Genomic DNA, 26,059 nt, shown 5'->3' with positions numbered 1-26,059 from the left:
TAGGCTTTTTCTGCCTCAGATGCCCAACAAACTCCTGGCTTCAGATCTCATACATCCGCTGTGCCACCTCAGGTAACACAATATGTTGGGCTGGCCTTGTTGTTAGATGACATTTGGCCTCAAATCAAATCCAAAGGATATCAAGCACTGCTCGAGGTGAGAGAAGGTGGCCGTGTTGATCCATTAGATAAAACACCCAAGCGCAGAATGCTTTTTACCAGGGTCAACAGATGTAAGGTTTTGAGTCCTTCAGACCCCTTCATCTGGCTCAATGGTGTGTTGTTGCTGTTGTTTGTTTTGGTTTCTTTTAACCATCTAGCCTTGCTGAAGAGTAGGGCATGTCTCGTTGACCTCTGGATTTTAATTTTTTATTTTTTTGGAATTTAAATCCCTCCGTTTCTGGTGTGCCCTGTGTCCATACACAACCGGTCCTGAAACCTGAAACCTCTTTCTCCTTTCCAATCAGGAACTGCTTAGACCACATTCTCCAAAAGTGTTTAAAGAGGGTGGGGACGCCGGCTCTTTGCACAGTTTTGGGATAACCTCGGAACAGAGATATAAAGCTAAGGACCTGCTAACAGAACGTGCCAAGCTTTTTTTTTTTAACCCTTCTTGTTTTTGCTAGAGAAGCCCTTTTTGATCTTCCATAATGGCAGGGTTCGCTTTATTCCTCTCTCATCCTGTATGTATTTGCTTTCTGTGTCTATTGATGGCTTTTATTTCTTTCTACCTGGCAACTGCCACCAGAAAATCAGCTTTTAAATTGCCGCCTGGGCCGACGCCTCTTCCTCTCATTGGCAACTTGCACTTGCTGGATATTAAAAGGCAAGACAAATCCATCATGAAGGTAAGAGAGAAAAAGTGCTATGTGCAAATTTTGTTCCAGGTCCATTTATGCAATTCAGTGAGGTGGTGGTGGTGATGATGCCCGGGGTCAGTTCTCAGTCTTGTTGGTCCATGGGGTAAGACCAAAAGCTCAAGCCTAAACATGAGGCGTCAGGTTCCCAAAAATGTGCAGGTGAGATGATATATCTGCAGATTTTTAAATTTCAGGGAGCGAATTAGCAGCCATTGGCAATTGTTTTAAACTGACAACCAAAGATTATGGGGGTGACTCCTGATGCTAATGGTATTGTTATTATTCAAAAATACCAAACACAGTCAATCAAAATTGTAAAAAAAAATTGACTGGTATTATATAAACAGATACAAGTTTTAACCAAAAACCTAAGTATCTGTTAAATATCAACACAGTGTGTATCCTAATATTGCTATTTCTTGTAGCTCTGATGGTGTGATTTCTGAGATCTCCAACTATTATTATTATTATTATTATTATTATTATTATTATTATTATTATTATTATTATTATTATTATTATTATTATTATTATTATTATTATTATTATTATTATTATTATTATTATTATTGTTGTTGTTGTTGTTGTTGTTGTTGTTGTTGTTGTTGTTGTTGTTGTTGTTGTTGTTGTTGTTGTTGTTGTTGTTATTATTACTATTGTTATTGTTATTGTTATTGTTATTGTTATTGTTTGTTATTGTTATTGTTGTTATTGTCGTTGTCGTTGTCGTTGTCGTTGTCGTTGTCGTTGTCGTCGTTATTGTGAAATGGACATAAATCTTTAAAACATTGATTTTATATTTTATAAAATTCTGCCGCTTTGTTCCCAATGCCCGGATGACTATGGAAATCACTCAAATGTGTTTCAGCCACAAGCAAGTAATATCTCCTGCCAGGTCTCTACATTTCATTAATTTTCCAAGTCTTGATCTTCAACTCTGGCATTCCCTGGAATTCCAATGTCGATTATCCAGACATCTCTTTGTTCTGTTACATCTGGTCTATAATGCTCAAAATGTCTGTCTGTTTGAACCTGTAAGTCCCGCAACTCCTTAACTTGAGTGTTTGCTGGCACCTTCTCTACCTGATGGTCCCACCAAAGTGGGGTGCTTGTCCTTGCGCAACAAAGATCAAGCTTTCGGTTTCTTTCTTGATCATCCCCAATTTTAGCCACATCCTCATTAAATGCTTTCCATCAATATTTCTCAAATCCCTAAATTGGGTACCGATCAATGGCTTCAGTCTTAGCAACCAATGGATTCTGTTTTGTCTTATCAACTATTGTCAGGGTAATGTCTTGTTTTTCCAACTGTTTAACTTATCTTCAAGTGGTTGTTTCTCATATTCCTCCCTTATTTTCTGTTGCTTTCAAGATTTTTCTATCTTCACCGTTTTAAGTAAATTTCCTCTGCTTTTGTTCCCACTGTGTTTCCCTGAAAATCAGACAGGGTCTTATACTAGTTTTTGCTCCAAAAATGCATTAGGGTTTATATTCAGGGGATGTTTTATTTCTTTCATGTACAACAATCAACGTTTATTCAAATACAGTCATGTCATCATCTTCTGTTTACTGCACAAGGGTGGAGGGTGGGGTTTCACTTAACTATGGCTTATTTTTGGGGTAGCTTATATTATGAGCATCCTGAAAAATCCTACTAGGGTTTATTTTCACATTAAGTCTTATTTTTGGGAAAACAAGGTATAATTATTTTCTTCCTCTACTACCTGTTATATTTGTAAGAGTGCACGACCTCCAATTTTCCACATTAAATAAAATCTGTCCACATTATCATGATCATGATCATGGTGGTTGTTATATGCAAAGCTTTTAGAAACATAAGCTTTTTGGACAACAATGCTCAGAATCCCCAAGTCGGATACAGATCAACGCTGGCTAAGTGAATTCTGGGACTTTTAAATCCCAAAGATGAACTTTCCCCAGCTTTATTAATTTAAAATAAACAAAGGCACAAATAATAAAGCTTGAAAGTAAAACAAATAAACCTAAATAAACCTTGGACTTCTGGAGCACACTTCCTTTTAACCTTAATGGGTAGAATAACGTTCCCGTTTTCCTTAGAAATTGGCAGGACTGTTCTTTCTTTATATGCATATTCCCCGACGTTTTAAATTGAGTTTTGCCTTGACTAGAATGGCTCTAGAGAAAATATGGTCCGGATTGCAACCAGGAGCTTTAAATGAGGTCCCTCTGGGCAAACACCCAGTCATCTCATCCCACATCAGAACAAAGACGGGACATGGCCGCTGAAGCCGTTTTTGAGCGAAGCATTCTGCCGTTACATATTAATTTCACAGCTTTCAACTTCCGACAGCTGGTGGGACTGGAATGTTGCAAATATATATGCAGATATGGCATATTCTACAGGGATTTAATATCCAATGAGCCACACAGAGACATGTTCCTTTTTTCAAACGGTTACTGTCACATGCCATGCCTTTCACGCTAATCGGCCTGAGGGAAATCGGCGCTTGACTAAAGTTTTGTGCAAACCGGTTTATTGAACGTTTACGATCAATGTTAAAAACTCAGTTATCATTTTCAGCGTCCTGTTTTGTTCTTCATAGTCCAAAAACTGTGTGGGGGGTTGTATGTGTAAAATCCTGTGGCATAAATATTGTCTTCCATGCCTCTGAAGGAAGTTGGCTGTACCCAGGACAGCTCATGCCAACCCATAAGGTGCCCATCTTAAAGGGGCTACAGGTTTCTTGCTGTTTATGCCACAACAGGCTGGCGTAGCTACGTCCTTGGAAGTTAGCTGTGCAGGGTGTGTTTGTGTGTTGGTATATGTGACATAGTGCACACACCTTCCATTTTCTGGAGAGCAGCAGAAAAACAACGCCCAGCAAATAACACATAAAATAGAATAAGATAAGAATAAGAATCCGTGGAGATAATATTCAATGCAATGCATGAGCTTCAGTCACTTGGATGGAGCAAATTTCCGTGTTTTCTTTGGGAAGGATGAGAGACCCGTCAGTTGCAGGAAACGGGACTTCTTAGCTCAGGCTATGAAAACCGATTTAAGAAACACCTCAATTGGTAGATGAGGTCCACCTTCGATTCGATTAGGCATCCTTCAGTCTCGAGAGACTATGGTAACGTGCTCTGTATAGAGGACTTGGAGAGTGTCCTCTCCAGAGCACGAAGCCTGGGTAAAATAATACAGAGGATAGGCTGTTACCCAAGCAGCAGATCCCCCCTCTCCACATTGCTGAAATGGTCCAATGGAAAGGCAAGAGCCAATACAACTGGTTCCAGCGACGTCGCAGGAGTTGCCAGAATGACACGAACTGCCTCCGGGACTCCAGCTTCGGATTTTGCCTCGAGATTAACTCCTGAAGCCTTTTCCACAAGTGGATATAGCCACAAGGCAGTGGAGGTTTGAAATCGGAGTTTTCCTTCTCCTTGATCCACCATCTTAAGCTTAAAGGCACAGGTGCATATGGAATGCTTTAACACTGAGAAACAGAATAGGAGGATAAGCGATGAGGGTGCTAGACCCAGTCAGACAGGACTGGCAAAGGAGAACTATGTAGCCTACATAATTAAATTGTAAACCACGCAGTGCTTTAAGCACTGCGGGTTGGTCTAGAAGGAGCCAACTTTGCTTTGTTACTTTCTGATCAGTACGATCGACAGATAAATGACATAGATGAGCAGGTAGCTGAAGGTTTGCAGGGGTCTATCAGCCTCGTGGTGTTTTGCCAAGGGGCGAAAAAACAGGTCTGGAAATGGGGAATGGCTTGAAAATTGCATATCTGGATGATCAAAGTTGCTCTTGGGATGACTTCAAGATCCTCCATTCTGTATGGCCGAAGGGAATTCTGAGAGCTATAATCAGAACAATGAACACATCCAAGGTGTCTGAGATCTGTTGAAAGAAAATGTATTGATTATGGTGTGATCTTATAATCAAATGTGGGTTTTGAGTGTTTGTACTTTTTGCTACGTTAGGTGTTGATTGTTTCTACTTTCTTCTCATTCTGGAGAAGATTCTGGAGTTGGAAAGCTAGCCACTAGTCTATCCAAATTGCTCAGTTCCTGTCTTAAATCAACGGGAGCTCAATACGTCAACATAGAGGTGTCATTAATTCAGAGAATCTACTCTGGTGTAGATGAACACTGGATTAAGGCCCAATTCCAGCTGTTACAATGGGTGTTATGTCAACAGACTGCCGATCATGAAAATTCCTTGTTTAACTGACATGCTTACTGTTGCAGTGGGAAGCTCAGAAGACCTTCCTTCACCATAAAAAAAATCAAGGCTAACAGTGTTTGTTAAGAAAACAGTTAAATCTAGCTATGCAGCTCTGGACCTGTTACTCCCCACCTGTCTCAGAGGGAGGAGAGAAGCAGGTGTTTAAAAAAAAACACACACAAGGTAGCGTTGATCAAAAATGTGCAGTTGAGAAAAATAAAACACTATTCTCTCCACTCATCCACCGCATTTCTTTAAAAAGTTAGGAAGTATATGGTCGGTATCCTATTGAACCTCCAAGAAACACAGAGTCCTGTGAGTGTCATAATGTGCGATCATACCACCTGGGCAAAGTTGTATGGTTCTGGAAGTAGTAGGTAGGAAAACGTTGCTAACATAAAACCAGTTGCTTGTGCTCATGGCATGATTCTAAATTATTATCTACTGGGGTGGGTTTTTGTGCATCTGGAGCTCTGGAGAATACTGGCTTGTGTGTGAAAGAAATAAAGACACAGAGAGGGAATCTGGTTGCTTGGAAGAAGAGAATAAGCGTGTGATCAGATGTAGCTTACATTTTGGGCCACTTACGGCAGGGTCTGTTTTCCACCAGCCAAACGACGCACAGAAGATCGTGAGCTAACCCACCCCTGCTCTGTGCCCAATCCGTACCTTTTTGGTCCAGCGGGAGGGCTACTTTGTTTTTTTTGAAGGGGGCCTGAAGTGTTTGGGATCCGGGTTGCTTCGTGTGCAAGAAAGGGTTGTTTTAAGTGTGGTGGTGTTCGGGGAAGCGACTCTTTCCGGTGTGATCCAGCGCAACCTTCTATCGCCGTCTGATCGCAGCCAAAGTAAGAAACAAGCAAACGAGCAAAGAAAAAGAGAAGGATTAGAAGAGAAGGATTGCGCTCTACGTGGGGCTGCCTTTTGTCAGCTTCGCGCTGTAATGTGCAGAGTTATCTGATTGAAGAAACACACACACACTCGTCTTCTGTACAAAAAGACACGTGTATTAACAAATGTACAAACTGGCAGAACTTCGGCGTAGCAGGCAAAATATAGACAAAGTGGCATAGAGGATAGTAGCATAGGAAAGAAGGAGAAGATACATTAATGTCCACACTGTTTCCTTATATACAGTTACACTGTTCCTTCTATCCAATCACTGGAAGTGTTGCATCATCTTCCTCCACATAGGTGTCACCTCTTCTCCAGGCATTGCATCATCTTTTCCTTTGTCACAGTGACTCAGCAGTCACACAGCTGTTCATTATGGCAGCTCATTAATGTTACATTCTATACCTGTTCAAGCCTATAAAATTACAATATCTTGACACCTTTGAGACTGACATGGAAACTTCAGATGGTACAAAATGCGCTGGCCAGACTTCTTACAGGGGTGAAAAGGCACCAACATATTTCCCCCATGTTGACTGCCTTGCATTGGCTGCCCATTCATTTCTTTGTTGATTTCAAAGCTCTTACAATGACATATAAAGCCCTGAATGGATTAGGACCTCGATATCTGGCAGAGTGCCTCCTCCCAACCAGTTCTGACAGAGTCACTCGTTCCAGCCTGTCCGGGTGGCTGAGAGGCCTAATGCCGAGGGAGGTCCAGAAGGAGAGAACGAGGAACAGGGCCTTCTCGGCAGTGGCCCCTTGCCTTTGGAACAACTTGGCAGTGGAGATCCGCCTGGCTCCCTCTCCGGGTGTTTTCAGGAATAAACTTAAAACCTGGCTATTTGGGCAGGCTTTCCCTCCTGCCGTATCTTATTCTCTTATACTTTCTGTAATACAGTGGTGCCTCACATAGCGAGGTTAATCCGTTCCAGATTAACCCTCGCTATGGGAAACATCCCTCAACGGAACGAAAAAACCCATTGAAACGCATTAAACTTGGTTTAATGTGTTCCAATGGGCCCTAAACTTACCGTTGAGCGAAGCTTCTCCATAGGGGTGGCCATTTTCGCGCCCTCGGTAAGCGAGGGCACAGCGGGAAAAGTTGCGGCGGCCATTTTGGAACCGCCGATCAGCTGTTCTCCCCCGCTTCGTTGTGCAAAAATCGCTAAGCGAACCACTTAGCGATCATGGCACAGCGAAAAAACGTCATAGGGGCCATCGCTGAGCGAACGCTCCAGCAATGGCCCGGACCCCCTCGCTATGCGAATTCATCGCTCAACGGAGCAACCGCTAAGCGAGGCACCACTGTATATGTTTTTGGTTTTATTGTTTTTAAATTTGTAATCCTCCCAGAGTAGATCTTTGGTCTAGATGGGTGGGATAGAAATCCAATCAATCAATCAGTCAGTCAGTCAGTCAAGTCAGTCAGTCAATCAAATCACCTGACTGGCTGCTGGTCTTGGGAAGAGAAAAGGCACCCGGGTGGATAAAAAGATGTATAAAGTTGCCAGTTGAGACTGGACAATGAAAGAGCTCTTAGCTTTGGGGCAGAGAAAGAGTTTTTCTGTGGTTGTGTATAGGGGGGGGAGTCATGTTACCTGGGTATGAATGTGGATGAATGACGGAAGAGAAAGACTCTCTCTAGCTGTGTGGGAAGGAAAGAATGCCAAGAAAGGGGTCCCAGGGTGAGATCACAGAACGAGAAAGGAAGGGTGCTAATTGCATCTGAAAGAATCACGTCGTCGGAGCGATTTCCCTTAAAGCCACCTTTCTGCCCATGGAGGAATCATTCCAGCCGAGCACCAAAACACTGTAGCTCTCCTGGAGCTGGAGCAAAATAAAAAATATTTTAAAAATCCAACTTGGGCACGATTCAGGGCCAGGCTGGTTCGCGATCTCACCAGGAAACGGCTCCCGCGAGACCGGACCACAAGCAATCCAAAATGAGAGCTATCCCCCCCACTTGGCCAGACCCTAAGGAGTTTCTAACCTGTGGGACCCTCTTCTACTTGAGAATCATAAAATAGCGTGCACGAGCCTCCGTTTACCTGTTCAGGGCTGCTACCCTTACAGAACCTTAGGAACTGGGAGTGGAGAGCAAGAGGCAGGATTTAGTTATTCATCTACCTGGATTCCACCCACCCCCCACTCCCCTTCATCGCAACAGGTTAGAAACATTGTGCAATGAAAATCCTGCAAAAGAAAAAGAGGGGGGGGAGAAAAATCCTGCTTTTTATAACCACTCCAGAACAACTAAGGAACAGCAGAGGGCAGACCTATCCTGGGTTTTATTTATTTACTTCAATAACAGGTTTGGTGCTGGAATGGCAAAACATATATTACTGCTCAAGAAGTTCACCTGAGACCTTCCGCTAGGTTAATGAGCCATTAAACATGACTTGCCTTTGTTTGGAGATCCCTCCCAGCTAAGGAGACTGCTGGTCAACAGGGTCTCCCAGGGTCTCCCTTCGTGCAAAGTCCTTCAGAGTTTGCATCAAGCTGTATTGCTTCTATTATTTTTTTCCCCTTAACACTTGATCATCCCTTTGCCCAAAAGGCTGAAATTGGGTTTCTTAACTGGGAAAGCTACTGGACAGTTTCTGTCATAGGGAGAAGGGGGGGGAGGCTAAGTCAAGGTCATGGATCCAAAGAACGCCAGCCTCTGCACAGGCGTCATTCATTCATTCATTCATTCATTCATTCATTCATTCATTCATTCATTCATTCATTCATTCATTCATTCATTCATTATCCCGCCTTTCTCCTTAAGAAGGACACAAGGTGGCTTACATCATTAAAAGACAATATGGAAAGCTGAAAACAGTAAGTGTAGAAATGCTTAAAAGGATCGGGAAAATACCACACTAACAGATAGTAAACAAAAATAAGACCTAACCCGAAAATAGGCCCTAGTATAATTTTTCAGGCTGCTCATAATATAAGCCCTAACCCAAAAATAAGCCCCAGTTAAGTGAAACCCTGCCCTCCACCCTTGTGCAGCCACCAAAACATGACATGACTGTATTGGAATACATGTACTGTAGATTGTTGTACATGAAAGAAATAAAACACCCCCTGAAAATAAGCATCAAAAACAAAGCAATAAGGCATAACAATCAATTTAAAAATCCCACTCATTAAGGGAAGCCTGCCTCAAGAGAAAGGTCTTTGTCTCCTGTGGGAGGGAGTTCCAGAGTCTGGGAGTCACCACAGAGAAGGCCCTTCTTCTAGTGGCTGGCCCTCTCAGAGGGCAACTATCTTGGCTATTCACTGTTGCCAAAATTTTGTGTACAGACTTCTGGCATTTCTGGAAACATCTCTTAGCCAAAAACCAATGAATGTGCGTTATTTGTTATGCCTCGTCCAGAACTTTAAACTATCACTGTATAGGATGGGCATTCCCAGAATCCCCCAAACAATACCCTGGGGATGACGGGAGTTGGCGTCCAAGGAGAAAAAGGAGCATTGCCCAAGCTCTTGTTTTGTGTGGCAGTTGTCGTGTTTTGAGAAACATGGACTCCTATCTGCTTTGCAGCTCGCCAAGAAATATGGACCGGTGTTCACCCTCCATTTCGGGTTCCAGAAAGTCGTGGTGCTGACTGGCTACGAAGCCGTGAAGGAGGCCCTTGTGACTTTCACCGACGAATTCGTGGACCGACCCCCGATCCCGATATTTGAAGAGATTCAGCATGGAAATGGTAAGCGGAATGAGCAGAGTTGGCTCAACGTCTGCTTCTAACCCTTCTAACCATGTCAAAGGACCTCTACAAATTGTCTCCCGCCATTTCAAGTGTTTCAAGACCGGCTCAAACCAAGTTGTTTACACTGGGCCCTAAGAATTTGTACTAACACCACTGCTAGTGATCCTCGGGGGTGAATCCCAGTCCGAGTGTCATCAAGACGGTACAACCTAAGCACTCGCAGGAGGTGTCACAGGCTTTGGAGAACCCTAAGTTTGATTTTGTTTCTGTGGGGTGTTCAGTGGGTGTAGAAGACTGATGGTCTTTTGGATGCGTGAAGAGGAATGGAGTGGGCTAGAAAAGGATGTGGCTGGCTGGCACATTGGGTAGGAGCCTTCCACACGACAACATTTTGTTGCCATGTCATCGGACAGGTACCATATTTTTTGCTCCATAAGATGCACCTTTCCATAAGACGCACCAATTTTTTAGGAGAAGAAAACAGGAAAATATAATCTGTTTTCTTCGCTCCATAAGACGCACAGACTTTCCACCCCCCTGTTTTGTGGGAAAAAAGTGCGTCTTATGGTGCGAAAAATACAGTACCTAGATATATATAAAAAAGAAGTATTACATGCCCATCTCTTCCTCACCTGTGCTTCTTGTACATTGACATGGGATGTGTGGATGTCATCGAGATATATCAATAAATAAGTGTTTGTTCTTCCTTGGCCCGAGTGAGGCTGAGATGTGTATCTGTTGGAAACAGGCCTTTTCTTTTCGACCGGGGAGCTTTGGAGGACGACCCGGAGATTCACCATATACAGCATGCGCACCCTTGGCGTGGGGAGGAAGCTGATGGAGGACTGGATTGTGGAAGAACTCCATTTCCTTGCCGAGAACATTAAATCTTTCCAAGGTGAGGAAAGCTGGGAAGCCTTGAAGGTTAAGGAGATCCCTCCACCTTAAAAGCCCCTTCCTCGACCCCAAAAACTTAAAACTCTGAGCGTTTGTGAGTGCTAAAGTACTGTACACATAAGTAGCTCCACACACATGAACAGTAAGGCAATAAATCATGCCCCGTCTTCTCTGCAGGCCATGGGGTCTTTCAAATGATCTAAATACATTGGCAAAGAAATACCTTCTGTTAAAATTGATTTTGGCTGATAATAATGCTAAATAATGTGCTGTTGAGTCAATTCTAACTTATGATTTTCCAGGAAGTGAGTGTTCGGAAGTAGTTTCCCCTTGCCTTCTTCTAAGGCCACCCAGAAATGGGACCACCTTTTGAGAAGAATGTGTCACAGAGAATCTCATTCAAGCACCATCGTTTTCCTGGCAAACCATCCAGCTTCAGTTCGAACGGTGTATTGAGGACCTTTATCAGTAACTACTTTTATAGGAAAGCTGTGCTGTGAGATGAATTACCCATAAATCTCGTTTCGTACAATTATTGGGCCTTCCGTGCATCTTTGAAGTTGGCAGCAAATAGGGTTATTGGCACTGCCCAATTTTGATCCTAAACCCTCCAGTTGCTGATACTTGGTTTTGTAAGAAATAATATTTGGCTGAGGTATTGGATAAGGGTTCTCTTACCTTGATCTCTGCTTAATTTCTGAAGGTGAGCCCTTCCACCTGAGAACTTTCAATGCTGCTCCGACCAATATTACATTTGTGCTGCTGTTTGGGGCAAGATTTGACTACAAGGATCCGACCTTCCTGACACTGCTGAGACTCATAGATGAGGTTATGTGTCTCCTCGGATCTCCGTACTTGCACGTAAGCCGTCTTTGCTCGCATGTCTATTACTTCTTACACTGATGTAAGGGAACCATTTGTCCTCCTCTACAGAACCCTGGGCAGGACAGCCCTCTCTTTCAAGGGCAGCCAAAGGACATTCCTCTATTTTGAAGATGTGCCCGGCATATTGAGCTGCCCAACTGGATGATGAAGTTGCTCGAGAAGTTCTTTATGTTGGTTTTGAAGTTGCCAACACCAAACACCTGCATTGAAGGCAGAGTAGGCGCACTGATGTACCTCCTCAGAGATGTATTTCCAGACATGTACAGTGGTGCCTCGCTTAACGGGTGCCCCGTTTAACGACGGATCCGCATAGCGATGAAGATTTTGCGATCGCAAAAGCGATCGCATTGCAGTGATTTAAATAGGGAAAAATTGCTTTGCGATGATCGGTACACTGTTTCGCTTACCAATTATCGCATAGCAATGATTTTCCAACAGCTGATTGGCGGTTCCAAAATGGCCACCGGGTAAAAAAATGGCTGCCCACTGTGTTTTCGCACCAATTCCTCACTTACCGGGCAGCGAAAATGGCCGCCGTATGGAGGATTTTCCCTTAAAGGTGAGTTTTTTGCCCATAGGAACGCATTAAATGGGTTTTAATGCATTCCTATGGGTTTTTTATTTTCGCATAGCGACAAAATCGCTTTGCAGCGATTTTTGCTGCACGGATTATCGTCGCTATGCGGGGCACCACTGTATTTTATTTCTGGTTAACTCAAAGTCAGGGACATATAACCATTCCAATGTTGATGAAATTTGTCTCATCTAATCCGTCACCACTGGATGTGCTTATGAGAGTTTAACACCAACGACATCTGGAGGGGCTCAAATTGCACTTGATCTAAAAAACAATATTTCAAATCAATATATGCAAATATGATGCAAATTTCCATCTTCTTTCATTGTCCTCTTCTGCAGCTTTTGTGAGTGTTGCATTTCAAGGCCACTAAGTTTTTTACTCCTCCTCTTTTTTTTATTGTTCCTAGCTGTTCAACTTTTACCCGTTCCTTGGTTTTTTTCTCAACGCTCACAAAATATTACTCCAAAAAGTCGAAGAGGTCCGTGTCATTATTCGGGAGAACATGAAGAAAAGCAGAGAGGCTACGAACGGCCATGGCCTCAGAAGCTACACAGAGGCCCTGATTGCGAAACAGCAAGAGGTATTGTGTGGATTACCTCAGGTTGTGAGTTTTAAAATATCAGAGAAAACACACTGGGCCAGCCCACAAAAATATCCCATCTGGTATTTTGTTACCCGTGGCAGCTAGATAGCAATGGTTATTTCTATTGTTATTGTTTTTATTTACACTTCTCCCTTCAAGAACGCTGAGGTTCTGAGTGCGAGACACCTGTATAGTTCAAAATCCATTTATAACTCTTATTCCCCCCCCAAAAAATGTAACTACCAAGCATAAACAGTTGATTAAAACACACACACCTCCCCAAATTGTGTCAGCCTCCTGGCACACCCCATCAACCTCCCTGGTTGCCACACGGAGCCGCCAAGATAGGCGAGCGGGTCATCTGGGCCACCAGCCTCAGACTGTGGGCCACCACACTGCTAACGGCAGGGCCCTAGGTCAGCCCACGCACGACCCACCTTTCTCAAGACCACTTCCTGGAGAAAAAATAGTGTTTATCGAATTTTCATGTATGTATTTATTGAAATCTTTATTTCTTTATTGAAAACAAGACATGTCTAACCCAAACCAGGCAGTTCAGAACCATGGAAGTTCAAGGGACAAGTGTCTTATGTATAAGGCAGCTAAACTTTTCAAAGCATGGTATGGCAATAAAACAGTAAGACGATCCCGACTCATAGGCTTACCATCCGAAAGACGATATAAAAGGAAGGTGGTCGAAGGAGAGAAGAGGAAAGTGTTGGAAGGAAGACCCACTGGTTTCCTCCAACATCCGATACATGAACATTTCAGTTTGATTACGTAGTTGATAGCCACATCTTTGTCTAATCCAAAATCAGGGCACTTTTGAACATAATATTAAGCCAGGATTTAACCATAATGGTACACCTGAATGTTAGATGATATTTGACCAAAACACATTCTCGGAGCAATCAAGTGGGTATGGGGTGCATGGTAGAATTTAGAGAATAGTATTGTTGTTGTTTAGTCGTTAAGTCGTGTCCGACTCTTCGTGAACCCATGGACCAGAGCACGCCAGGCCCTCCTGTCTTCCACTGCCTCCCAGAGTTGGGTCAGATTCATGTTGGTCGCTTCGATGACCCCGTCCAACCACCTCGTCCTCTGTCGTCCCCTTCTCCTCTTGCCCTCACACTTTCTCAAAATCAGGGTCTTTTCCAGGGAGTCTTCTCTTTTCATGAGACGGCCAAAGTATTGGAGCCTCAGTTTCAGGAGTGTTCTTAACTCTTAGCTATTATCACGGGCTACATCCTCCCCTTAGGATATGAACAAGAAAGAGACCCTTTTTCATGACGACAACTTGATCGCATCCATACTGGACCTCGTCATGGCTGGAACAGAGACCACAGCAACAACCTTGCAATGGGCGATTCTGCTGGTGATGAAGTACCCAGTGATTCAAAGTAAGTGGCCTCTGTTGACTTTGATGTAGTCTATCTCCTGTAGAGCAAAAGTAGGCAGAAGGGGGAACACAGGGGTGGCGAATTGTCTGGATGATCAGCAAAAGTTTCTCATTGCTCTAGTTTCAAAAAAGCAACTGTTAGAAACAACCTTTTCCAACCTTGTGCATCGTAAACAACGTGTTTTATTTGGCTGACACTTTCTTAGACAGCTGCCCGTCCCACGCTTCTGATGTTGGATACACCAAATAAAACTCCTTTTTTAGAGGGGCTTCAGAGCCTGTTGTTTTTGCCAGGTCACATCCAGGGGATGGAAGGAAACAGGCCGACGGAAAGGAACTCCATGCATCTAGCTCTCTGTCCTTTCTTCTAGAGAAGGTTCAAGAGGAAATCAGGCAAGTGGTCAAACCCGGCAGCTGGCCCACGTATGAAGACCGGAAGAGCATGCACTTTACCAATGCGGTGATCCATGAGGTGCAGAGGTTTATCACATTGCTGCCACATGTTCCTCGCTGTACATCAGTTGACATGCAGTTCAGAGGCTACTTTCTCCCAAAGGTACCCATCTCCAGATATATATACTGCACACCTGCATTCTTGCTTTAGATTTTATTTTCCTAAAATAAACACATATTTAGACGCCGGTTGAGATGTTCTTCTAGAGCTACAGCAAATTACAGAAGGACCCTTGTATACACAGTAGATTGATTCAAAGCCCTCCTGTGGATAATAGTGAATAATATATGTAGCATGATAAAAGAAGAAAATCAAGAAACAAGAATTTTCACCATGTATTACCAGAATTGGCCACTTGAGGGAGCAAAAGATCATGTATTCCAACAACAAGAATACATAGCATGGTGTCTGGTTTCCTCTAGTGGCCAGTTATGGTAAATACATCCTGAAAATATGTATTTCTAGTGTTTTTTCCTTTTAATATTTTTTAATATTTTCAGATTGCTGATAAATGAAACCACAGATACTCTGATACCATGTATATGGGGGGTCCTACTGTATTTCTAAAAACAACTTTTTAATGTCGGGTTTGATCTGGGACAATATAAGCAACAACCCTGTCATTTTTGAGTCAGGGTCAAAATGAACGACCACAGGAAGGTCTATCATTCGAAGCTGGTCATATATTTTCCTGCTAGGAATGTAAGTCCTTCAGAGTTTTGTGCCCAAGCAATTTTGCCAATGAAACCTGTGCTTATCTCCTGATGAACCAAATAGAAGACAAAGTGAGCAAATCTGCACCTTGCAGAGCTACAGAAAGTTTGTGCCACGATAAACAGACATCTCTTGTTCTTTAAGCCAGTTCCATTTCTAATTCTATACTGTAGCACACACAGTCATACTGTGTTTTTTTGGCTGTCATACTAACCTACAACTGAGGACTTAAAAGACTGAGAAGCCTGTTTTGCTGTCTGTAGACCTTGTTGGTTCCCTTTGACATTTGCTGGGGACAGGAATCTGCTAGAGTCTTCTTGTCAGTAATCCCTGTCTTACGATTAGTCTGCATATATGTGTGGAGGTGATGGCATTCCAGTGGAACTATTTAAAATCTTAAAAGATGACGCTGTTAAGGTGCTACATTCAATATGCCAGCAAGTTTGTAAAACTCAACGGTGGCCAGAGGACTGGAAAAGATCAGTCTACATCCCAATCCCAAAGAAGGGCAGTGCCAAAGAATGCTCCAACTACCGTACAATTGCACTCATTTCACACACTAGCAAGGTTATGCTCAAAATCCTACAAGGTAGGCTTCAACAGTATGTGGACCGAGAACTCCCAGAAGTACAAGCTGGATATCGAAGGGGCAGAGGAACTAGAGACCAAATTGCTAACATGCGCTGGATTATGGAGAAAGCCAGAGAGTACCAGAAAAATATCTACTTCTGCTTCATTGACTATGCAAAAGCCTTTGACTGTGTGGACCACACCAAACTATGGCAAGTCCTTAAAGAAATGGGAGTGCCTGACCACCTTATCTGTCTCCTAAGAAATCTATGCTGTACGTGGGACAGGAAGCAACAGTTAGAACTGGATATGGAACAACTGATTGGTTCAGAATTGGGAAAGGAGTACGACAAGGCTGTATATTGTCTCTCTGCTTATTTAACTTATATGCAGAATACATCATGCAAAAGGCCAGACTGGAGGAATCCCAAACTGGAATTAAGATTGCCAGAAGAAATATCAACAACCTCAGATATGCAGATGATACCACTCTGATGGCAGAAAGTGAAGAGGAATTAAGGAACCTTGTAATGAGGGTGAAAGAGGAGAGCACAAAAATGGTCTGAAGCTCAACATCAAAAAAACTAAGATCATGACCACTGGTCCCATCACCTCCTGGCAAATAGAAGGGGAAGATATGGAGGTAGTGACAGATTTTACTTTCTTGGGCTCCATGATCACTGCAGATGGTGACAGCAGCCCCAAAATTAAAAGACACCTTCTTCTTGGGAGGAAAGCAATGACAAACCTTGACAGCATCTTAAAAAGCAGAGACATCACCTTGCCAACAAAAGTCTGAATAGTCAAAGCTATGGTTTTTCCTGTAGTGATGTACGGAAGTGAGAGCTGGACCATAAAGAAAGCTGACCGCTGAAGAATTGGTGCTTTTGAATTGTGGTGCTGGAGGAGACTCTTGAGAGTCCCCTGGACTGCAAGGAGAACAAACCGATCCATTCTAAAGGAAATCAAGCCTGAGTGCTCACTGGAAGGACAGATCCTGAAGCTGAGGCTCCAATACTTTGGCCATCTGATGAGAAGAGAAGACTCCCTGGAAAAGACCCTGATGTTGGGAAAGTGTGAAGGCAAGAGAAGAAGAGGACGACAGAGGACGAGATGGTTGGACAGTGTCATCGAAGCAACCAACATGAACCTGACACAACTCCGGGAGGCAGTGGAAGACAGGAGGGCCTGGCATGCTCTGGTCCATGGGGTAACAAAGAGATGGACACGACTAAACGACTACACAACAACAATGTGTGAATAAATCTTAGGGGCAAACTAGACATTTGGCTTTCCACAAGAGCATTTCCTCACAGCTTCATGCCTCAGCAATCCGATTTACAATTTAAGCCTGTGTTTTCCCTTGCAGCGATGAATCCCAAAACAAAGCACATTAAATGCAAGGTACGAAGGTGAGGAAAATCAGGGGCTATGACAAAATGACATCTTCCACCACTTGGGAGAATACCTCTGCAAAGGATGTGATCAAGATTGACCCTTTGATCACAGAAATGCCACAAACCAAGCGGCGCACTCTTGAAAAACCGAATCCTGGGGGGAAAAGTGGGTCCCCGGAACTCCTTCCCACTTGGAAGTGTGGGTGCAAATGGAACGTAGCATTTTCTTTTGCTCTTAGCAGTGACAAGAAAGGTTTTCCATAGCAAGGAGGGAAAAGCTCGGCTTGTTTAATGTTGTGTGGCAGACTGCTATTTATTTATTTATTTATTTATTGATTGATTGATTGATTGATTGATTGATTGATTGATTGATTGATTGATTGATTGATTGATTGTATTTATACCCCTCCTATCTAGTCATTTCGACCACTCTAGGCGGCAATACAGAAAGGAGAAGTGCCTGCAAAAGAGACAGAAAGATTTCCGTTTTGATGCTTTTATCCTTCCTTAATGTGTGATCTGTTTCTAAACCCCATCTCTGTTTCCCTCCACCACCACCACCAGGGAACGATGGTGATTCCTTCCCTCACTTCGGTGCTCCTCGATCCACATCACTGGGAGACGCCCCACGAGTTCAACCCTAACCATTTTCTTGACGCAGATGGGAAGTTTGTCAAGAAGGAAGCTTTTGTGCCTTACTCCCTAGGTACCTGTCTTGGCTTGCTTCTTTTCAAGGGAGGGGGGACTTTTGGTAAAGGATCAAGGCCAGAATCCCAGCAGGTTGGGCTGATAAGAATATTCCCGAAATCGGTGCTGTTTCTGCCAGGACAGATGCAAGCTTAATGTCGGGAATTTCTTGCTTCGGGGTGTGGAACTGCAGTCTTTTGCCAATGAGGGGGGTGGGAGGGAATGGATGATTATTCCTGTCTAGCCCTATGCAGAGCAACACTTCATACATATTGAAACTGTATTTTAAAGTACATGTTTATATCTATTTCATTGTACCTTACTTTTGATAGCCGTGGGGGCCAGAGGGTGCTAAATATTTTAACTTTTTAATGTTGTTCTGCTATCAAGTTGCTTTTGATTGATGACAACCCTGACCGTTTTTGTGCAAGAGAACTTTTTCAAGGAACGGTTTTGCAAGTTCTGTTTCCCCTGTACGTTTCCTTGGACGAATGGAGATTCGAGCCCAGATCTCCTGAGTCCTAGTCTGATACTCTGTCCACTACACCACGTTGGCTCGCACGTATTTTAATAAAGATATTTCTAACTTCTTCCAACGGTCTCATAAGGCGGGTCAGGATCTTGAAACCTATGCTCCAGGTGGGGATGAGGCTGTGACTAAGCTTTGCCTAAGGCCATGGTGGACAAACTCTGTTCCCAGAATCCTTCACCATTCACCCTGTCAGCTAGGCCTTCCAGGGGTTAAAGCTGAAGACATCTGGAAGGCCAAAGTTTCCCCAACTTTGTGATAAGGCCACTTGGGTGATTGGAAGGGTTGTCAAGAGAGGATTCATCACAGAAATTTCTTTATTCATCTTTTAGCCTCAATACCACATTAGCAACCCCCAGACCTAAGTTCAACTGTGTATGGAGTTCCAAAATATACATTACAGATAGCCTGTGATTAGAAGCCCTTGAGGGCTGAACACTTGTGACTGTCACAGCAGCAGCTTTCTCACACCTCCTGTAGCCTGTAAATTAGCTTGCCATGTTTTGTTCTTGAGAGGTAAACCCACCTCCTAGCATGACGCAGAGTACCTTGACGGCTCAGAAGTAAACAGGGTTAATCCCCTTGCTCATTGCTTTCACAGGGCGCCGGAATTGCATGGGGGAGAGCCTGGCGAAAGCAGAGCTTTTCTTATTCTTCACGGGCTTGTTGCAGAAATTCACTTTCCAGCCCTCACCAGGCGTAACAGAAGCAGATTTGGACTTGAACGTTCCGGAGACGACCTTCACTTTAAGACCACAGCCTCAGCTGGCCTGTGCCGTTCCCCGCGACTAAAGAGGACGTCGTGTCGGAGAAGTCACACGTGCTGCAGCGAAAGAGGTTACACGCTCTGATGACACGCTTTACGACTGGGACCCAGCTGCATCGTGAGCCCAAAGCGGCACACGGGTGTACCCGTGAAAGAACGAGAGATATAAACCCGATCTTTCTAGGTTTGGCTCTGAAATGTTTAGTGCGATCATGTTTGATGCCGTTAGGTGTACACGGAAATCTTAAAGGCACATGGTGGAGGGTGTCGTGGTAGGCACGGCGTAGAGATTTTGGCCGTCTCTAATCAAGAACTTATAAGTAAATATATCAATTATGGAATAGGACGAGAGATTTGCTCCTCAAAACCAAATGAGAGGGAGACTTCACAAGTGGCCGGGTGAAATGGAGTTTAGTATAAGTGTAAAGAAATCTTACCCACTTGGGGGGGGGGGGACTAATTTCACATAAAAAAATGGATGGGGTTTCAGTGGCTAGCGACTGACAGTGCTGGATGCCAGAATGTTGATTTCCACACTAGGGGTCTGCTGGAAAGGGGTGAGAAATAAAACTGAAAAGATATGGGTTGTTTACACCAATGATGAAACACGACAAGAGCTTTTGTACCAAGCGGTGGTATGACCTTGTGTCAATACAATCTATGCTCCTGATCATCCCACTTCCAAAGGGATATTGCAAAGGTGTAGAATAAGCATAGAGCAGGGTGACCCAAATGATCAATGGACTTGGGAAACCTGCCAATGAGGGAAAAAATATTTGGGTTACTTAGTTTAAAAGGAGGCAGTAGAGCCCCAATTTTAATGCAAGTACTGTCTATTTTTCCATGTATAAGATGATACATTTGTCTAAAACCTTTAGACTAAAAATTGAGGGTCATCTTATACATGGAAGTAAGAGGGAAGGGATCAAAGGGCTGCAGGATTGCAGCCCTTTGATCCTGCAGCCCTTTTATGGCGGCTTTACCCCTGCATTTCCTAAGCCCCACCTTAGGAAGTGGAGGGATAAAGCAGCGATGAAAGAGCTGCAGGATCAAAGCGCTGCGATCCTGCAACCCTTTCATTGCTGCTTTCCCCCTCCACTTCTGCAGCCCTTGGATCCTTCTTTCCCGGGGCTCAGGAAGTTGGGGGGGGGGGGGAAGCAGCAATCAAATTTTCTTATTTGGGGTTGGAAAAGTGGGGGTTGTCTTGGTACATTGGGTCGTCTTATACACGGAAAAATATGGTATCTTATGTTGTTCATCATCGCTGCTGCCACCCAGTGGAGAGATCATTAATAACCATGCTATCTTCTCTTCCTTGGTTCTGTTCGGTGTCTCTGCTGCCCCCCTGTGGCCAGTCTGTGCCATTGCAAAGCATTTCCCTCCGCAGTGCTCACTCTTAGTGCCTTGTACGTTGCTACTTATCACTGATGAAAGGCCGATGGGGTGTGTGGGGTTTTTACATTTTAGTTTTGAAAATTTTTGAGGGTGTTTGGTTTTTTTTTGATTGGTGTATATTTGCTTGTTTGGAAAATATATGATGCATGTATGCCTCCCTGCTGATTTATGTCTCACGAAATCTCAGAGTTTTCTGCCGAATCTGAATACACCATCCATGAATCTCCAGTACACAGCTGTGCTTATTCGCTCTCCTTAACATCCTCTTCACATGCCGACAGAACATGTCCGTAACATGATGCACAACCCAGAACCTGTCTTCAAAGACCTTAATATCAGTTTCTGGCCTCTTGATAGGTTTTATTTTCTTGTGTTCCCGGATGCTATGATGATGCAACATCAGGATGGAAAGAGAACGTGGTATTAATCTCATTTACTGCTGATGGGGGGGGGAAACAGATCTGTTTGAAATGTGGTGCTGGATCTTTTCATTTAACTTTTGCATTTCTACTTAATATTTAATACTAAAATAGTAATAAAATAGGAATAAGAATAAGAATACCCTTCTCCTTCCCCCTTCCCCTTTACTAGAATCCTTTAAAAAATTTAAATTTAGTTTTCAGTAATTTTAATTTTGTTATCACTCTTGCTATCTAAATTTAGTGTGTTTAGTATGATTATATAAATATGATTTATTCAAAAAAGAGAAAGAAAAAAGCAAAGAACAAGAGTAAAGTAAATAGTATTATTCTGTAAGGTTGATTAGAAAACAAAAAAAATCAAAAATTAAAAGAGGGGAAAGAGGGAAGGAGAGAAACATATATATGTATATATATATATATACACACACACACATACATATATATATATAAGAAAGATTTTATTAGGAGAAAGATAAAGGAAAAAATAATAAGAAGAAAAAACTGGTCCATCTTCTTCTGGTTCAGCCTTCTAGTTCTTTGCTTGTAGTTGGAGTTAACTCCTGACTTTCTCCTTCGTAAATGTTCCAGGATTTCAGCAATTGTAAACCTTCCTCGCAGGAGTGGATTTTAAACAAAATCTTGTCTTTCCAGATTTTAAAAAAAAATTGGATAGCCCCAATGATATCTGATGTTATTTTTCTTCAAAATTGCTGTAACTCTCTCTCTCTCTCTCTCGGAAAGAAAAATGTTGAAACAGAGGCTGTCCTCCTTTTGGCAGATCCTGAGAAGGAAAGATTGTCCAGAAGAGACAATAATGCTGGGAAAAGTTGAAGGCAGCAGGAAAAGAGGAAGACCAAATATGAGATGGATGGATTCCGGTGGTTCCCAAACAAGGATTCCCCCCCTTCCCTGATTTGGAAGACAATTCTCAGGGTCCTGCAGTCAACATGGGCCCTGGCCATGTTGGCTGGAGGATTCTGGGAGCTGAGTGGGGGATTCTGGGAATGCAATCCAAAATAAATGTATTCTATTTATTTATACCCATGGAGAAGCCACCGTTTGTTGCTGCTGTTCGCTGCCAGGTTGCCTCCAAATTAGGATGGCCTTGTGAAAGAGCCACCTCCAAAATGTCTTGCCCTCAACAGCGCTGCTCAAGGTTTTGCAAACCCAAGCTTGTGGCTTCCTTTAGGGAGTCCATCCATCTTGTATTGGGTCTTCCTCTTTTCCTGCGTCCTCAGTCTTTCCCAGCATTGCTGACCTTTTCCTGCTGCTTTTGACTTTTCCTAGCCCTGTTGTCATTTCCGGTGAATCTTGTCTTTTGTGATGTGCCCAAATCAGGACAACCTCCATTTTTGTCATTTTTTGCCTCCAGAGAGTGTTCAGGCTTGATTCGAGCTAGGACCCACTTGCTTGTCTGTTTGGACCGAAATTAGCTTACATATTTGAAAAACAAGCTAAAACAACCCTGTTTTCCGAGGTCTGCTTGGAAGGACATCTTTGCACCAACTCCTAATTTTACGTATCCCCAACTGCTCACGGGGGGCTCTGGATCTTGGAGTTGCGTTCAGATGTTGCTTCTCATCCTGACCCGGGGTTTGAACCCAGGCACCTTCTACACATGCCTAGCTTTGCACCGATGTCTGTTCACCCACAGCTGTTCTATAGTTGTATCACCCAAATGCTCCTCTCCAGCGGCCTCTTCTAATACAGTTCTGGTAGGCAGAAATCCAACTCCTGTAGCTTCTCTCAACAGAAGAGAAACTCAGGACAGTATAAAACTTCACCGCTTGAACATTGACTGGGAAGTTGCTAAAAGATGAGAAAGACCCATGTCACTAATAGCTGGCGAGAGATACTTTTTGTAGATGAGGTCTTGAGAACATGACGAGAACCTTAAAAGGCAAGCTTTTCAGCCCTCTTAGAATTTCATCAGGCTTTTGAAGAAACTTTTAATGGTCTAATACAAGTTTTACACAACTATGTTTTCGGATTTTGTTCACAGAGTATAAAAAACTTGGGGGCCTGTTGGCAGAGGGGACTGCTGCAGGATTGGCCCCTATTTTGCTCCCAGTCTAAAACTGTTTCCTTGCACATTGAGGGCTGACTCAATGTGCAACAGCGTTGAGTTGTCTCGAAAGAGAGCAGTTGTGTGTCATTCCTGATTTTAAATTGACTCTTACTATCGTTATTAGGGCACACATGCAGATCGGAAGGCATAAAAGGTGTGCAGTTTAAATCCCACAAAGCAAAGGCATGCAAATCGTTCTGTTCTTGTTTTCCATGCATGAGCTGCAGGCATTGCGGTGGAGCGATAGAGCGCTACAGCGAAGCCCAGGGGAGGGGGCAAACTGAGACAGAGAAAAAAAAAGAAGGATGCGTCGACACAACGCCTCATCAAGTAGTGAAATCGGTAATGCCACAAGTGGTAGCGATGGCTGGCAAAGTGGACAGCCTTAGAAGAGGGAGTTTAGCTACAAATCCTGTGTCCTCTCCAGTATCAGATACCGTGTGCTGGGGAAACCAAATGACAGCAGGGTGTTACCCACCTGTCCTGGTTGTCCATAGACACCCACAGCTTGGAAAAGCTACTCTTCAAATCACAACGCCCTGGCCATGCGCTGGTGGGGGGGGGGGAGCTTTAGCAGAACACAATGAGCTGGCTTATTTCTAGAATAATCCTTGAAAAGTCCTCTACTGATCTTTAAAATAGTAATAATAATCTGTGTTTCATTTGCCTGTGCAGATATCTGTTATCTTCCATTTGCTCCCTAGGTTTTTCATCCCCTGCAATGTGCATTCAATTGGTGGCCTTGGCAAGGGCACTGTAGGGGATTACTCCCCTTCCCAAGGAGTCTAGCGGGCCAGAAGGTGCTTGGCGTTACATGACCCCAAGGAAGGAACCTAATGTGGGTATTGCTTCCTGAAAAGTCTGAGGTTCTTTACAGATCATTCACAGATCTGTCCCAGTTGGTAGCTCTTAGGGTGGAAAGTGTTCGCCCGCTATCCTGGACCGTTCCATGCCATCTTCCCTAAGAAAGAGGTTGTCCATTGATTGTGGAACAGTAGATACTCACGGCTAGCCACAGACGAGTCGGCAGCATCTGCCAACTGGATAGGAGGTTTGAAAAGAAGCCCCCTTCTTTGCCCGAGAGCGTCACAACTTCCTGAGCGCGCAGGAGTGCAAATTAACAGCTGGCACTTACTGAAAGAGGTTTCCCCCAGTGTTCCCCTCTACCAACGGAAGGGTAGGGTGGGGGAAAACAGGCAGATTCCCCCCACCCTGCAGGAGGTAGCCTTTTCAGAGCAGAAGAGGCTTCTGGGATTCTGGGGTTCTCCAGACACACACAAGGGGGTGTCCGTCAAGGCTCTCCGGTAGGGTGACGGGAGGGTGGGGGACATTAGATACAAAAAATTGAGGACCATTGGATTTAAAGGCTCTTCCTCATGGTTCCCAGGCTCTTTTGTAGAACTTGGAAAGTTACTTTTGAGAAGAATGAATATGATAAGATGGTATGGAGCCATTCGTAGTTGAGTGTTTGATAGGATGATGTTCGGGGACTCAGAGCAGCCTCTTCCTCCTGCTCCTCAGCCATGGACAGCTTTACCATGACATTAGCGTCCCTCTGATCCCAACTGAATGGAAGGTTTAGGAGGCAGCTCAGGCACAGACGAACCCATGGACCTCCAGAGACCATAAGTAGGTTTCCTCACTCTTTCTGGTTATGGCACGGCAGACACCGTAAGATTAAGAAGTGAGTTTCACGTGCTGTGAGTTTCTTTCTCTTTTTTTTTTTAGTTTATATTTTTATTATTTTTAAAACAAATACAAAAATACAAACAATGGTGGTTACTATATACTATACCCTGAGTGCTCACTGGAAGGACAGATCCTGAAGCTGGGGCTCCAATACTTTGGCCATCTCATGAGAAGAGAAGACTCCCTGGAAAAGACTCTGATGTTGGGAAAGCGTGATGGCAAGAGGAGAAGGGGACAACAGAGGACGAGATGGTTGGACAGTGTCATCGAAGCGGCCAGCATGAATTTGACCCAACTCCGGGAGGCAGTGGAAGACAGGAGGGCCTGGCGTGCTCTGGTCCATGGGGTCACGAAGAGTCGGACACGACTTAACAACAACAAAACTATACTCTAAATTCTACCGTGCACCCCATACGCACAGGACCCCACTGAACAATATTTTTATTACAAACTTCCATTCCAGAATTGTATAGATTGTTGTTTAGACGCTTTCCCCTTTCCTTTCACTAATACAAATTCAACAAATCTACCCCAAATAGCATTAACAATATTGGAACGTAATTCCCCTCTTTTCATCTTGAGTTCAATAGTCAATTTATCATTTAATGCAATGTCCCATCCTTCACCATACCAATCTTCTCATGCTGTTGTGTTTCACAGATCCTAAGCTACCTTTCCCCACCGCTGTCTTCCCGAACCGAGCACCAACTATTTAGGACTCCTTGTTAAGGGGCCATCAGATCTGTCCAACCAATGACACCTCTGTGAATTAAGCCCCCCCCCCAGAAAGTCCATGCCTAGCATCCTCTAGTTATCTTGAGAGATTCTGGGCTTCCAACCTTAACCTTAACTGTATAACTGCTGAGCCCTATGGATCATGAAGTCCATTAAAGTAACTTTTCCAAGTTCTGTTTCTAATTCTCTTTCCATTACTATGAGAGCAGTTTGTACCAGATCAGAACAGACTTTTACAGTAGCAGTTTTTAAAATCACACTTTTACCATCACATGGGACTCTTTTCCTCTGTTTGTACATTGTGCCTCTGTGTGTATCCAGCAACTGCTTGTGCTGAAATCACTTTTTAAAGGTGGCACCAAACCCAGAAAGAAACAGAGACAAAATAAAAGACAAAAACAGTCAAGCTGGATTTTTGCCTTTGTGTAGATTTTTGTTGCTCCTGCTAAGAATGAGGAGGCAGGGTGAGAAATGGGGAGCGGGAAAATAAGGAGCCTAAGATGAGGAATGCGACAGTCAAACCCTTTTTTCTACCATGGTGGGGACTCTGCCCAGGGAGGGGGTGTCCAGCCGATTCAGGATTTGAGGAAAGCTCCCATGGATATCAGCGGAGGCT

The 26,059-nt window shown here is 43.6% G+C and overlaps 1 protein-coding gene across 1 annotated transcript; it reads left to right on the top strand.

Annotated features, from left to right (window-relative positions):
• Positions 1-24,789, top strand: LOC110087209 (cytochrome P450 2W1). Its single transcript, XM_072982580.2, has 9 exons — positions 1-847; positions 9,508-9,670; positions 10,422-10,571; positions 11,274-11,431; positions 12,442-12,615; positions 13,877-14,018; positions 14,389-14,573; positions 17,717-17,858; positions 18,970-24,789. The coding sequence occupies exons 1-9, from the start codon at positions 650-652 to the stop codon at positions 19,158-19,160; spliced, it is 1,503 nt and encodes a 500-aa protein (XP_072838681.2). The 5' UTR covers positions 1-649; the 3' UTR covers positions 19,161-24,789.
• The last annotated feature ends 1,270 nt before the right edge of the window (positions 24,790-26,059 follow it).

The sequence above is a fragment of the Pogona vitticeps genome, chromosome 13 (assembly GCF_051106095.1).
Source record: "Pogona vitticeps strain Pit_001003342236 chromosome 13, PviZW2.1, whole genome shotgun sequence".
NCBI classification, from domain to species: Eukaryota; Metazoa; Chordata; class Lepidosauria; order Squamata; family Agamidae; genus Pogona; species Pogona vitticeps.
Note: the sequence above shows the minus strand (reverse complement) of the source record. Positions and strands in the feature narration are given on the sequence as shown.

Excerpts from the sequence above, each read along its gene's own strand:
- LOC110087209 (XM_072982580.2), top strand. The coding sequence starts at position 650 with ATGGCAGGGTTCGCTTTATTCCTCTCTCATCCTGTATGTATTTGCTTT. Across the intron at positions 848-9,507 it reads AAGACAAATCCATCATGAAG|CTCGCCAAGAAATATGGACC; the intron begins GTAAGAGAGAAA and ends TCTGCTTTGCAG. Across the intron at positions 17,859-18,969 it reads TTTTGTGCCTTACTCCCTAG|GGCGCCGGAATTGCATGGGG; the intron begins GTACCTGTCTTG and ends TTGCTTTCACAG.